Raw genomic sequence first — 15,834 nt, forward strand, 5'->3', positions numbered from 1 at the left:
AATACAACGGTATAACATCATATTAAATTGTACATTGTGAGGTACGGTTAATTAGATTTATAACTATGTAATGTTATAACAGTAGTTGAATTTTGATTACACAGAAATGGTTTAAACATTCGAGTTAAAAGATAAATCAAAACATGACCATACAGGTTTATAAAAAAATAAGCCCTTTATAATTAGCATTCAATTTAAAGTGTTTTAATTTATTCATGGTTATCTGAAACATATAATACATAATGTGCTACGTCAAATGGCTTTCATACGGTTTTCCAATAAAGATTTGTAGGACACGTGGTCGGATTTATTCGTCATTAATTAATTTACATAACGGTTGTGAACAAGCAAACCGATTGAAACCTATAATGAGTTTTCATTACGTAACTCATCTATATGGAAGCTATTATATTATTATTTTATGTCTTCCGTGAAACGGTAAAATATGAAAAAAAATGATCTCTAATCCTAAATAGTAATGAATGAATAATACCACCATGGTATTATTACACTCGTATGTTATGGATAAGAAATTTATGGAGGTTTTTTTTAATTTAATTTTGAGATCACATATCCAAAGAATAGTATTCTTATCAACCATTTGACATATTTATTCCAAAAAATTTTTGGAAATTTATAGGATAATCTTACGAAGATTTAATCTATTTCATAGTGAACTTAAAAAAATCAAGAACATAGTGGAATAAAATAGAATTTTATTTTATATTTCATTGTGTGCTTCAAATTTCAGCAATAAAATCATTAGTAGGACTCGGATTTTAAAGCAAATGCTTCTTTTTATATATTTAAGATAGAAATCTAATTTTTATACATAAATTCGTTTCACGTTAATCTGATTCGAAATAAATGAATTTATTTTTGCTTTTTTTAGTATAAATGCTTTTTTTGTTTTTTTATTGCTTTTTTCAGTTATTCTAGCTATGGAATTTTTATTTGTTTGTTATGCTATATTAATGAAAAAAATGTTTATATAATTTATAAGAAATGTGAAAATCCGCAATAATAATTATAAAATTAATATAAATATAGATATTATATTTTATCCATCGCCGGACCGTGACTTTACCATTAGTGTGGAACGACCTTAAACGTATAGATTATCGATCTACAGACACAGCTTAGAAGTCGATAGCTTATCGACTATTGCATATAGCCTGTAGAAACTACTCTCAGTACTCACTAATCGTATAACATCGATATCGAAGTATATCGTACATGAGTTATAAATGTATAATATTACATATCATATGTATCAGCTATTAGAACAATCTGTAAACTGAGAATCTACCCGCATTGTTTGTGCGCTGATAATACTAAGGGTTCGATTACGGATTGTTATTTTTGTTTTTGTGTTATTACATTTTTATATTTACTTCGTGATTCGAAAATAATTTAATAAACTATTTTAGAATATTTTCGATTATTTAAAATATAATTTAAAAAAACATATTTAACGTTAATTGGTTTTGAGATTTACGGTATATATTTGGTTAATTAACCAATTCTAAAAATAAACGGTTACCATTATAGATTTCCACCTTTACCAAATTACGCAATTACCGGTATTTTATAACCACTTCTTAATACTGAAACACGAGAACCGGAAAGCGGATACGAGTCCAAAAAGTAGTCATGATAACCGATTACTGGGAAAAATCGGTTACCGGTTTCAAGCTCTAGTTGGAACACAGGGTTTTTTCTCGGGTTCGGGAGCGCATCGGTCACGAAAGTGACACTTCGATCTGGTGTGTACCGTTGATGACACAACATCGATTAACGTCGAATCCCTGTGTATGTGTTGCCGCCGTGTGCTTACCGTTGTGACCGTTTTTGTTGTTCATGCCGTTTCTTCATTAAGTGCGTGCCGAGATATTCATCAGTGTGCTTTCACAATTATGCTACGTTCAAGTCTTCGCGTCCGGTACGCATATTACCAATGTGTACATGGTCTCGACACTAAGTACAAAATAAATCATTTTTATTGGGCCGTTCAATTCAGTTTGTATGAATACTGAACAGGTATTCATGCACAACTTATTTCCACATTTTAATAAAATGTATTTAAGCCCAAAAAATAATAATAAAAAAAACAAATACTAATCTAGGTACCTATATCCTATAAGCTACACAAAAATGAATACGGACTTATTGTGTGAAATGACCTATCACAGCTAAAATGTAATATTATTGAATATTATTCATTTGTCTATGTATCATTTTATTATTGATAATAATTTTGTTATCAAAATATCGGTGACCAAGAGCGCGGTAAAATATAAAATTTTGAACGGCTCAATAAAAATGATTTGTTTTATACATAGTGCCGAAACCATGTAGGTACAATTTGGTAATATGTGTCCGGTACATTTTTACGTGGCGATGGCGTACACGAGCGTCTTGTGTAAACCGGTTCGATTTGCACCAGTTAGTGGTCGTGTGCGCCACCATTTTCTCTGCGTTCAATTTTGGGCAACGCGTTTATATGTACATAACGTAATCTTTATTATTTGGTCTTTTGACCGTGTAACATTTCACGTCCGTTGAACGAGTATCCGATACGGTCCTGTGTTTGAAGAAACTGTGGCCGCCATTTTTCATGCGTACGGAGCGTTTTAAAAAACAGTGGACAATAATTTATTATTATTTTTGTAATGGTAAATAATTATAATTCGAAATTATTATAACGAAGTTATAACAGTTATATTGACTGACGCTGATATATTCACGTCGAAATTCTTTTAAATTAATTATTAATATTATGATTATTATTATTATTAATTACTTTTTTTAATTATATTTATCATATGTAATTTGTATGAAAAATGAATAAAAAAAACATACATAAACTACTGTAAAACTGACATTAGAGTGTTTAAAAACAATCCCAATGAAGAAATGTATATTTTTCTACTCTAATTAGAGTTAAGGGGGTTGGAGTGAACCTTTTTTAAAGGGTTGAGTATAGACAATACCTTATACGCGTGATGTTATGCCTTGTGAGTGTGTGCGTTAGTACCTTATCATCAAACAGACTGTCATTAGTCATTACCGTCGTCGTTTATACGCTTCAAGACATGTTTAGTCGTTGCCAGATAAATTGAGACGACAGCGGAGGCGCGATAACGGAAAACCAGTGGTTCTCCGTATTTCAATATTTTTACCGAAAATACATCAATAAACCAACAATTGTTACAAACATTTTTTTATGATATTAATTCTAAATTATTTCCCTAGCTTGACTGTGAGCTTTACGATTTTTAATTTTTGTTAATAATTAATATTGTCATTGGTCAACCGAATCATTTATTTTTATACATTTATAATAAACAAATTGTTGATGCGACTGAAGTGCGCCGCATGGTCTAAACACACAGGGTTCGAATTGGTGACTGCGCGCATCGTAACCTAACCTTTGCACCACACTGCCAGCGACTAATTTGGGCTACACTTCATGAAAAGCGCCACCGCCGCCGTCTCAATTTATCTGGCAACAACTGTAATAATATTTTTCAATATTATTATTATTATTATTTATCAATTCATAATATATAATAAGTATAACGCATTTGCAATTTGAGTGCGAGAATCATCGGTTGCCAAATTTTATAAAAAAAAATTTTAGAACGAATATTCATAACATCTAATTATTAATTAATTCAAGATGTATTAGAAATAAAATAATCATAACAAATAAATTCGTAAGTTTTATGGTAATTATATTTATATAATTTATAATAATAACTATAATAATAATTATTATACTACATTTATTATAGTATTAAACTTTTTTTTTCGGAAATGTCTGGCCTTATTGGTAATCTTCGATCAAATCTAGAATCGATTATTTCTGCAAGTAATGAATCCATATAAAATCGAGTAACAATGCACTGAAACGTCTGAAACTCAACATTGGATGTGGCTGTAAGTACTAAGTATCGACTCAATCCATAGGTAACTGCGGCATAATCGTACAGTATGTGTAAAAAATCATTACAGTAAATATACAATTATAAATATAGATAATACAATTTATTTGAATTTACAATAAGACTATATAGGGTTCTATATAATATTATTGGTTTGCAGGCAGCTAACATTGCGCGTCGGCATTTAATGTTTTGGGGAAACAATTAACAATTTGCACGCGCATGCACAAGTCATTGCATTTGATGAAATAAAACATTTTCTTCCGATGAAGAAACTCTAAAAATTAATCAAGCCTGACAAAAAAACGTCAACTCCAAATGATCGGATTTAAATTCTGTAAAAAGATTTGAGTTGATCAACCTTTTTTCTAGATTATTGTGGAAGTCGATTTTAAAATTACTGTTTAACATTCTTAAAAAAAGACACTAAAGTAAATCCAAAAATTAAAAAAATATTGAGAAACTCAAATAAGATTTAAAGACAAATTTTAAACAAATATCAAAAATCGATTTCCACATTAACCTTGAAAAAAGGTTGATCCACTCAAATCTTTTTACAGAATTTAATTATGATGATTTTAAGTATGCGTAATCTTGTCAGGGTCTTAGGTTTAAAACGTGAAATAAATACACTGCTTCCAACCGTTTTAAGGGGACAGCACGTTTTAAGGAGTAATATTTAGGCAATTCATATCACATTTACATTTGAACTGTGTTATTGTGTGAGTAGTAAATAAACATTAGTGTGTGTAATCCATTATCGCATGCCACTGCCTACCGGTCAACAGTTTTATGGATTGCCGGAACTATGATAATTATATATTTTAAAATGTTACACAAATGTCATTACCTACGTACATATGCAGGTGTTATCTTATAGTCTTATATGATACCATTGTACCTATAGTACCCATTAACGATGGGAATGAAATCCGGATTCTTCGAAAATCAGCCAAATCCAGATTTCAGGCTAGAAGATCCGAGATTTGGGTTTATTGTTGCAAATTTCTGTATTATAATCATATAACTTTCATTATACCACTTTTTAATCGTTATTTTAATTCTCGGACAAGATGATGGTGGTCTAAATAAGATATCTGAATAATTGGTAAACACTTCAAGTCTTATGTATCATTATTTTTGGAGATACAACTAATAATAACTAAAATTATTTTATGATATCCGACTTATATATTTAATATTAGACAACAACTTTTATATGAGATTCTTAATTAGGTTGGATCAAAATATCATTTATTTATTTATTCTATTAATTTTGAGAATGTTCAATTATTTTGTTTTTACTATAAAAAGTTTTTGAAAGAATACTAATTCAATGTTTTCAAATCCGAAATTCGGGTTTACAGTAAAATCTGGATTTCGGATTTCGAACTTCAAAAATCCGAATTTTCAACCTTTGCAAATTCTGATTTTTCCCATCACTAGTGCTCATAGTACTCACAATCTCGGCTATCTCGTTATTACATAACTTTATTTTTTATGCAATTATTTAAAAAAGTATAACTATATGAAACAATACTCTGATAGGCAACCTTCTAGTGTACATGGTACAACAATATTATATGAATATGTATTACGGAAGGTACAATTTAAAGTGAACAAATAAATTATATTAAATACAATTAATTTATTTATAAGTATGAATTACCATAATACATATAAAATATATATCTTAATGATAAAAAAAAAAAAGTATTTTTCGTCCAAAACGCCAGTCTTGACCCATGTTGTAATTAAATATTAAAAAAAGAACACAAAAAACTAGAAAGTTGAGGACAACTTTACTGATCGGCACGTAGTGTTGAAATGAAATGATTTATAAATCATAGATAGTATATTTCCTATTTACATACAATATAGACGTGCACAGATTCCTGTTTCCGGTGTGGCTTTTATTTTTTATGATCACCCACCCCCTTATAAAACCCCATCTTAAAAAAAAAAAATAGATATACAAAACATAAGAAGAAATAAAATTTATTAGAAAAACTGATGTATAATCCGATTATCAATGAACGCCAGTCCCGGCAATTTTTATTTTTTTATAATTTGATAAAAAAACTTTGGATTTTCCAAAAAAAAGAGTTATTAGCCCTTTTTACCAAAGTACCTAGTACATACCTAAAAAAAGTCTCAGGTGTGGCTATAGCCCTATAAGCCACACCCTTGCGCATGCCTATGACATAATTTATATGGGTTGTACTCGTGTATAATATTATACGTATATTAATTTTGGAAATAATCATTTTTATTATTACCTATTAGTTATTTTTTTATACCTATCCAGTAATCCTATCGGCTTTTTCCTAGAATCGCTCTTATGCCACGTCGATGCCGCTGACGAAAGCAACTCTCGCAAGCGTACGCACATGTCAATAAATTGCGAAAAATGAAATATATTCTTGTATTCATAACCTATAAAAACTACCAAAAGCGGTAGTAAATTAGACATACTTCCTAAACTTCGATTGTAATTTCGAAAAAAGGGCTAAATTCGTAAACTTCTTGACTATGCTCTATAGGAATCACTTTTTTGATTTAAAACCAGATGTGCTCAAAATTAATACAAAAATGTAATGCGATTATTTCATGAGATTTTTTAAAAAAATATCTTAATTTTAAAGTCCTTTAAAATTAAAAATTTAAAATCAGCTTCCTAGAAAGCCTAGATATTCTGTTAAAAAATGCATGCATATATTAAAAATTGAAATAGGAAATTTGGAAGTATGTGTAATTTACCACCGCTAAAACGTCTAAAACTTCTAAAACGTACGAAAAATGAGTGTAATGTGATCCCTTAAATACAATTGTTATGCATTTTCATAATCATTAAATTTAATTAAGATCTGTTATAAAAAATTACCATGAGTGTAACTTATATAATACTAATGAATCGATAAATAAATTAAGAAGAGACAAACGAGTTTTTATAACATTAAAGCAGAACGAGTGCCGTATAAATATCGAGAAATAAGAAAATTTAAAATAGAAACTTAAAATTGATTATCTCCACTAATCATAGCAATTAATTGTGACTATAACATATTTGTCTATAAAATTATGAATTTCATGTGATACAGTAGTACTATGACGCAATAGTAGGGAGACCGGGTATGGTTGTCACAATTTTTACATTTCGATTTTTTAAAAAAAAATCTTTTATTTTTTTTTAACTTTGGTAAGTTCACAATTAAATATATTATCATAGGCACTCCTTGTAAAAATAGCAAACACTAGTATTCAAGTTGAACGCATTTTTAAATTTTTTTTTAAAAAAAAAAATTGTGACAACCAGTCCCTTTTAAAGGTTGGTTGTCACAAGGCTTGGGGTTACTTGTCCCAGGTAATTTAAATACAAATAACAATCAATTTCAACTCTTATTTGTCATTATATAATTTGTATAGAACAAAAAACAACTTTAACAATCATGTTCAATCATGTTTAGATAATGACTAGTTTAAACTTTGTACTAGAATAAATAAAAAAAGAAATAAGTAAACAATATTTTGTAATACAACTTAATTAAAATATAATATCATTCTGAGATAGTAACTAGCTTAAACTTTGTACTAGAATAAATAACAAAAGAAATAGGTAAAAATATTTTGAAACACAACTTAATTAAAATTTAATAACTCGAGTAGAAAGATATGTTAAGCTATCACAATTTTAGAAACTTTTGGGAAAATTGCTTTCTTGGTGATGTCACTATTTTGTTTTCTTTGTTTTTGTTGGTTTGATTTTCCTCATTAATTTTTCTTGATCCAATTGATTTTTAATTGGACTATCAGTAAGAATAGCAGTTTGACGTTTTCGTCGATTATTTTTGGTTATTTTTCTAGCAGATGGTTTTGGAAACGGTCGAATATCAATGGGAGACACAACGGTTTGTTTTTTTTCAGAATCGGGCGATGTTGTTAAAGTTTGTTTTGAATGACTTTGGACAGCTTCGGGATTAGAAATTGATATATCGGAATAACTTTGTTCTACGACCGGTATATTTAGTGAATTTGAAATAACTATGTCGGTTTCAGATTCAACATTTCCATTAAATGAACTATTAGATTCTACGTTTGTGTTTTGAGTTGTTGGATCTGCTCTATCTGTTACGTAACTTGGTGCAAAATCGATGTCTAAAAAAATATTTCGATTGAATGGATATATACCTGTGCACCTGAAGCTAGATTGAATATTTGTAGGTGTCATAGAAAGAGGATAAGCTTGAGAAACAGTAGTTGGTATATCATAGATGGTCATTGTTTTGCCTGGTTATTATCCAAGAATCACCAGCAGAATTTAAATATTTTTTGAACGGTCCAAACACTGTTCTATCGAGAGGTTGCAATTTATGTGAGCAATGCGGAGGAAAAGATAGCATAATTATGCCATTATTTTTTGTAAAGTTAAGCCCCTCAATACTCAAATGTGATCCATGGTTGTCCAACAATAATAACACAGGTCGTTCGGTTGTACTTTTTACGTGGTTTTGGAAGTGTTTAAGAAACAATATAAAGTCTTTTTCTTGCATCCAACCAAAAGGATTAGCTGAACCATTGGAACCGGGTGGACCGTTTGCTACAAAATGATCTTTATAATGGACACGAGGGAAAACAAAAAATGGTGGTATATTGTTACCGATAGCTGAAATTGCACATGCCATAGTCACTAAAGTACCTCGCTCTGCTGAAACTATGCTTCCTACTTGTTTGTATCCACGTCGAGCCACTACTCTATTAGGAGATTGAACAGTTGTTACGCCAGTTTCGTCCATATTCCATATTTCATGAGCTTGGAAAAAGTGTCTTGACATGACCGTAGACAAATTGTCAAAAAATGAATTGACGTTTGTACAATTAAAGCTAGAAACTCGAGCTAAACTTGTCGGTTCTGATGTTCTAATAGACAACGTAGGATGTCGTTTTAAAAATGCTGTAAACCAATCTGAACCAGCCAATTTATTTTTAGTCCATGATTGAGGAATATTCAAAGAATTTTCAATGGCTAACTGGTAAGCTAAAGTTCGAATTTCTTTAGGGGATAAACCAAAATAAATATCAGAAGCTCTTAAAATGTAGGACTCTAGTTGACTCTCTATTGTTTCATTAAAAACCATTCTATTTTTAATGTAACCAACATTGATTGTAGGAGTAACAATTTTATTATCAAGCTGTTCTTTTTCGGGTATTTTTTTACAGTACCTAGCAAGTGTGCGATAGTTTATTTTAAATTCCAATGCAGTTTTTCGATTAGACACTTTATTTATGTTGACATTTCTTACAGCCCTTAACATTACATCGGGAGGTGTTTCCCCGTTTTCAGTCTTTTTTTTAAAATTACGAACCATTTTTTCTAAAAATTTAAAAAAATAATTTCAGAATTAGCTTAGGTAATACTTATTAACTTAATAGATATTTTTCTGTGGCTGATTGTCACATGTGACAACTGGCCCCACGTGATATGTGACAAGAAACCCCAGCTCACTACTTCTGATAAACACCTTGATTATTGCTTATCACTTAGATGTACGATCGAAAACAATACACAAAAAACTACCTTAGGACATTACTTAAATGTAAAGTTGATAATAATAAGAATAGTAGTAACATATAAGTAGAAAATTTGAATTGAATTCATGAAAAATATTTAGTTACCAACGTGAAATATAGTTTTTTTAATGCACACAAGGTTATACAGCTGCTAATGACCTCGTGACAAGAATAAAATGTTTAGTACCCTAGTGATAATGTGCTATATCATTTTTGAATAGAAGCGCCATCTAGTTTCGGAATAATATAGATTGTGACAACCAACCCATGGGACAACTAGCCCCGGTCTCCCTACCTGTAATATTCTTAATGGGATATTTCTTCAAGTTTTTTTATATTGTACTTATCTAAATGCCATGGTCACTGCAAATACGTTTGAGTCTTATTTATTACAAGAAATATTTCACTATTCATCTATTTTTTTTTATTTATTTAAGGTATTTTGGTTGATTTATGCACTTCACATTTTAGTCATCGTACTCTTCAAATCCATCTTCCTTGTGGTCAAAATCTATGCGCACAATCACAAGTAGTTGATAACAATTTTATCGCGTGTGGTTAAATCATTATTTTTATTTCCGTCTGTTATTTAATGGTCTGCATTATCTGACCTACTGAATAATTCATAATTATTTTTATAATACTTTACCATAGCGAGAGTACGTTACGTTATGGTGAAGTATTATAAATGTCTGAACGTCTTTTTACTGTATTTACAAGTAGTACAATTTACAAGTAGTGATGGTACTCGTAATACAAACATTATCATACATACGATTACAAAATATTATGAGCAGTGTTGATCTCATACAATAATAATAGTATTTAGATAAAACCAGTGCCGTATTTATTAATTTTATGCCCGACGCAAAAAAAAAAAAAAATTGGCGTCCCTCTAAGGGGCCAAACCACGGAAAATATAGAAAATAGATCCTCATGAACCTTTTAGATATTCTAAAATAAATGCTATTTTTGTGTAATAGGCACTCCACCTCACGCCGCATTCGATAACATAATACGCCGTATTATTGTAAATAACTTATGTTTATTGACATTATCACAACAAATTTAGGAACTGATATTAGGTATAATAATAATATTCTGGATCGCTGATACCTAAATTGCTATAAATACATTAATAATACCTATATATTAATAAATTAAATACATTAACATTAATTTATGATACTGTTATTAAAAACAAAAAAAAAATAATTTAAAAAGTTCAATAATTCACAAGTGAGCAAGTTCCCGATCATAAAATTTTAGCGCCCCCATAAAACTGGAGCCCTGGGCAGTTGTAGCCAACGTGGCCCTGGATAAGACAAAAAAAGTTTTCTAAACAAAAAATATCTAGATTCAGATTCAGATGATCAATTTTACTTTTATCTAAATAAAGATTATTATTTTAGACAAGTTGTATTATTGTTTTATAATTTTGTTTGAATTAAATGATTAAATATGAATGGCCTTACTTGAATTTCCACGGTAATATTTATTTCTATGCACCTACTTTGTTACTTCAACAATTTTGTACTCCTAATTTTAATACTAATTAAATAAATAATAATTTCATGCAGTACCATTAACATAATCTACTTAAATTTAGAAATAAATTTATGACAAATTAGAGAAAAATTGGTATAAAGATCCTTATATTTTATTATAAATTCAAAACAAATTTTTTAACTGTCAAGAAAATTCAATAAAAACTTGGAATTGTAAAATTAAGTATTTAAAGTATTTAAGTATTAATTAAGTATTTTATAATATTTGATATGATTTTTAAAAAACAATATTATATGTTATTGTTAATAAGGTAATAGTATCATATTATGTTCTGACCTATTTTGTTTGATTTCACTTCAATCATCACCTCACCGGCTAAAAACTAAGATAACTACTACATGAAGCCATGAACGTCTTCACATATGATTTGTAGGGAGTAAATGCTGGACGAAGGTTTTACTATAACTTTTATGTTAATAAAAAAGAACTGTATTATTTCCCGAAGCCATTTATAATAGTCCACACACATGATCAAATTATTAATAATAACAATATAATTATGTATTGGTGATATTCTGTAGATAGACACTATACCAATACCAAGTATGTATACGTATTTCATACTAACTGCTATGACAACAATAAAAATAAAAACATTTATTATCGTTTATCAGGAACACTGTACTTGTATAATGACTAAAAATATTTTGTCTGACTAGTGATTAGTTTAACTAGTATGATAGAATGAAAAACTATTAAGTATTACCATTGAACATAAATACATAATGGTATTTCATTATAAATAGTAATAATGCAACTATAACAATACCGAAATTAACCGTAAAAAACCTTTACAAAAAATTATCGGTTCCGGTGATGTTTCGATTTTTAAATTATTACAAATAAAGGTTCCCGCGTGATTCCGGTTTTAAAATTTATTTAAATTAGGGTTTCGGTGAGGTTCCGGTTCCCAATATTCAAAGGGTTCCGGTTCTTTTAGGTACGGTTTCAGTCCCTGATCTAAATTATCAGATACCATTCAACACTGCATATGAGCATATAAATCTTTATAAATTTAATAAAATTATTTTCATTAAATATTTTCTCCTAATTCGACAAGACGACTATGGAATTCGAGAATAACAGTAACATTATTGTCGATGAATTTACGGAATTTACAAGTCTTATAGTGGTTTAAGGTAATCGATCACAAGAGAATCGACGAACAGATTAATTTTTGTATGAATTCTCATGGTTTAGGTTTAGTATATTTATTTTTGCTTGCCTCGTAACAAATTCGAACAATATTAATAGATTACTTTTATACATTTTTCGAAAAAGAATCGTTTTTCACTTTTTTTTAGCTGCGTAAACGACACAACTTAATGGTATCATTGTTTTAGTCAATTTTGCACGAAAATCGTTAGCGTAACATTAATAACTGTGTTGTGTCTATGTTGACTTTAGTTCTAACATATAAGAAAAAGTAGACATGTTGTTCATTTTATAAAACGAAAACTCATTATCTTCTATGTTGGAGTTGACCAGACTCAGACTTATTTGGCCGCCTATGTTATACAAACAAATTTGCTACTCTCCTCCGAAATTTCATTTCTGAAAACTGTCCAGAGTTTTTTTTAAACTTTAAAATGTTATAATGGTTATTTTTAGTTATTGTTTAAAACATATTTTATATTATGTTACTATTATTATTATGTGAAATTAATGAAACAATTGTGTTAAAAAAAATTATATTTTTTTGTTTTAAACAATTATTTTAATGTTGTTTTAAAAATATTTAATAAAACCACGTTTGATCAATTAAACGATTACAGTACTACAATATCAAAGAAACACAACATTTTAATTAATATTAAATGCTCAGTTTTTTTTTATTATACACAATATTTAATTATTATGTGACACTATTGCTTATGCTCGACAAGATATTCAGTAATTCAATGACAAACAAAACCAAAATTACATAGAACATAGAAAATTATGCATAACAAAATATATTGCAATTATTGATTGAATAATAAAAGTAGATTTTAATAGTATTTGTTCTCCAAAAAAAAAAAAAAAAAAATGTATCTATCTTATTATTGAACTCTTTAGCCATCGATTATTAATTATTATAGTACAAGTCATTATTATGATAATTATTTCTGAGATTTAATTCATAATGTCGCTCTAAATATTCAGCCACCCTTGTTTTTCGAACATCTTGGACACCTGGTTATCAAGGTTTTCCAGATCATTATTTATTACTAAGGCTGGATAAGTGAATGATATTTTCAACTCAGTTAAGTTAATTGAGTTAATGTTCAATTAAGTTAATTCACATGAGAATTACATCAATTAAGTTAAAAATATCGTTAACTTAAATTAATAAGTCTATTACAAAAAAAAAAAAATTATTAACATTAAGCACTTATATAAGTGTTATATATAAATTTAAGGCCTAACTGTTCTAAATGATTGAAGGCACGAGCAGTATCGGGAACGTTTTATTTGTACGATTTATTGATCCGAATTCCTATCCTTTTCGTATGAAGTTTCGCTATCTGAATTCCAATAGAATTTGAAATTACATAAACACAAATATTGGACAAAATTTTAAACAAAATGTGTTGTATTACATTGTACATAACTGGGACCGATGCAATCATGCAACCAACAAGCATTATACATACATCATACATTTTTTTCCTGATTTTTATTCTAGAAATAAAACATTAACAAATTAAATAATTTGTTATTTTTACTATGAATAATCAAAAAATTATAGTTGTAAAAGTGTTGAATGTACAATTATTGGATTTCAATAGGCAACAAAATAGCATTTATCAATATAGTTTCATAATAATATCATATATTTATTTAGTTAAAAAAGTAACATATTGTTATCATATTTGTGCTATAATTGTATGGATATAAATTTCAATAATATTTTAAACTATACTTTCAAATTTCTATTTCTTATACCAAGGCAATTTTTTTATTCTATGAATATTATGCTAATTATTTTTCATACTGTATGTAATAGTTTTGAGTTGACCTATTTCTTGGAAACCCTACCTCCATCGGTACCACTGAAAATTGTCTAAACTATTCTATAATCTCGACGGGCTCGCCCCCTACTAACTATAAAATTATGAAAAAGATTAGATATATTTATTATTTCAATAACCGGTGCTATTTAATCAAAACATCGTTAGGATGAACAATAAAGCTTTCAGCGTTCTGAATATGAATTTACTAACAATATTATTACGAATTTATTATGGACATCATTCATAAGAAATCTGGAAATAAAATAAGCTAGTTAAGTAAAACGCGTAAGTATAAACCCATAATACAAATTTGAAGTTAAATATCGAAGTTTAGACTCACAGACCAAATTGAAATTATAATCATTCTAAATATTACAAATCCGAAACTTGAGATTTTTGCTGATCGGAAGACATTCCTAACTAGACCTAACAAGCCAACGTCTATTATACGTAATTATAATTAAACCTATAGAATACAACTGTGAGGTTGTACCAGTAAGTCTAATATTGAGATTATTCAACGCTGCCAAAACATAGCTTTACGTACTATTGTCGTAGTATACCGATACGAATCAAGAGACATTATTCACCGAGATTCGATGATGATCTCCGCCCAGGATGAGATTACTAAATTTTTCTGAAAACAAGGGATAAATCTAGATCAATACACCAATTTAGCAGTAATTCAATTACTCGATAATTCTCAAAACATATGATGTCTCAAATGCTAAAGACTATATGACTCAGTATAAAATATTATTTTAAAACTGGGGCCTCTCCACTGGGGAATATAACTTATACATGTATTGTATATGTTAATCAAAATATTTATCATTAATATTTAATCTTTTTGTACACTTTAATAATTTATTGTTAAATGTCACCGATCGTTATAATAAAAACTCTAATAACGATATTTAAAAAATATTTTAATTGTGTGTTTTTATATTGATTATAAAGAATAATTAATATTTTATTAAGAAATAAAAGTTTAATGGTTTATAGTTCTTATCAAGAGAAGAATAAAAAACATTTTTCTTCTAATTCATTACTATCACGATTAATCAGTTTTAATTATTTTTTTATTAGCCTTTAAATTATTTCTCAAAATTAGACACTACAATTAGTTAAAGTAATTTCAAATATTTTTCTATGATTTATTATCTATATTGTTGATTTTCAAATATTATAACAATAACATATTGTGTTGGTTTTAACTGCTAACAACAAGTGAAAACTTAATATTATTACGAGAAAATATTTTCTGGCTTGTTAATAAATTTGATAGTTCTTCGATAAATTGTCATTATTTAAGTTTTTGCATACCTGTGGATTATATTAAACGTTAATTTATGATATCGAAAATAGATGCAGATGGCAGCAAATAGATGCAACACAGTGACAGCTTGTGAGTTTTTAATTATGTATATAATGTCATTATATATTATATATTAGAAATATTGTTATTTGTTTTTAATCGATAAAAATGCAAAGGTTATGTTCATCTTCCGTCCTTGAATTTTTCAAAAAAGTCTTGATACGTTTCGATTTAGAAAACGATCGTTCAGCCTCAGTTGAAGTCAATGGAACAGTTGACATTATTTGTAAGAGTTTATAGCTTTTAGAAAATATATGATTTACGATATATTTCGGAAATCAATTATTTTATAAAATAGTTGTGATTCGGTTTTAAGTTTAATAACGTCTAAAAAATTATAGGCTTCAAATGTTTTATTAAAATTGTCACTTGGGAA

At 28.4% G+C, this 15,834-nt stretch overlaps 2 protein-coding genes across 6 annotated transcripts in view; one reads left to right on the forward strand and one right to left on the reverse strand.

Annotated features, from left to right (window-relative positions):
- LOC112683134 (neuropeptide CCHamide-1 receptor-like) overlaps positions 1-15,834 on the forward strand; it is a 169,475-nt gene that overhangs the window by 33,654 nt on the left and 119,987 nt on the right. The window contains exon 1 of one of the 5 annotated variants that reach the window (XM_025554034.1): positions 3,862-3,942. The exons of the other annotated variants lie outside the window; for them this stretch is intronic. The gene's annotated coding sequence lies outside the window, so the exon portion shown is untranslated. Of the gene's footprint in view, positions 1-3,861; positions 3,943-15,834 lie in introns of those variants that run through there. 5 annotated transcript variants of the gene reach the window in all.
- On the reverse strand, positions 8,213-9,313 carry LOC112683149. Its single transcript, XM_025554052.1, has one exon. The coding sequence runs from the start codon at positions 9,311-9,313 to the stop codon at positions 8,213-8,215; it is 1,101 nt and encodes a 366-aa protein (XP_025409837.1).

The sequence above is a fragment of the Sipha flava genome, unplaced genomic scaffold, assembly GCF_003268045.1.
Source record: "Sipha flava isolate LNK unplaced genomic scaffold, YSA_version1 220_pilon_pilon, whole genome shotgun sequence".
Taxonomy (NCBI): Eukaryota; Metazoa; Arthropoda; class Insecta; order Hemiptera; family Aphididae; genus Sipha; species Sipha flava.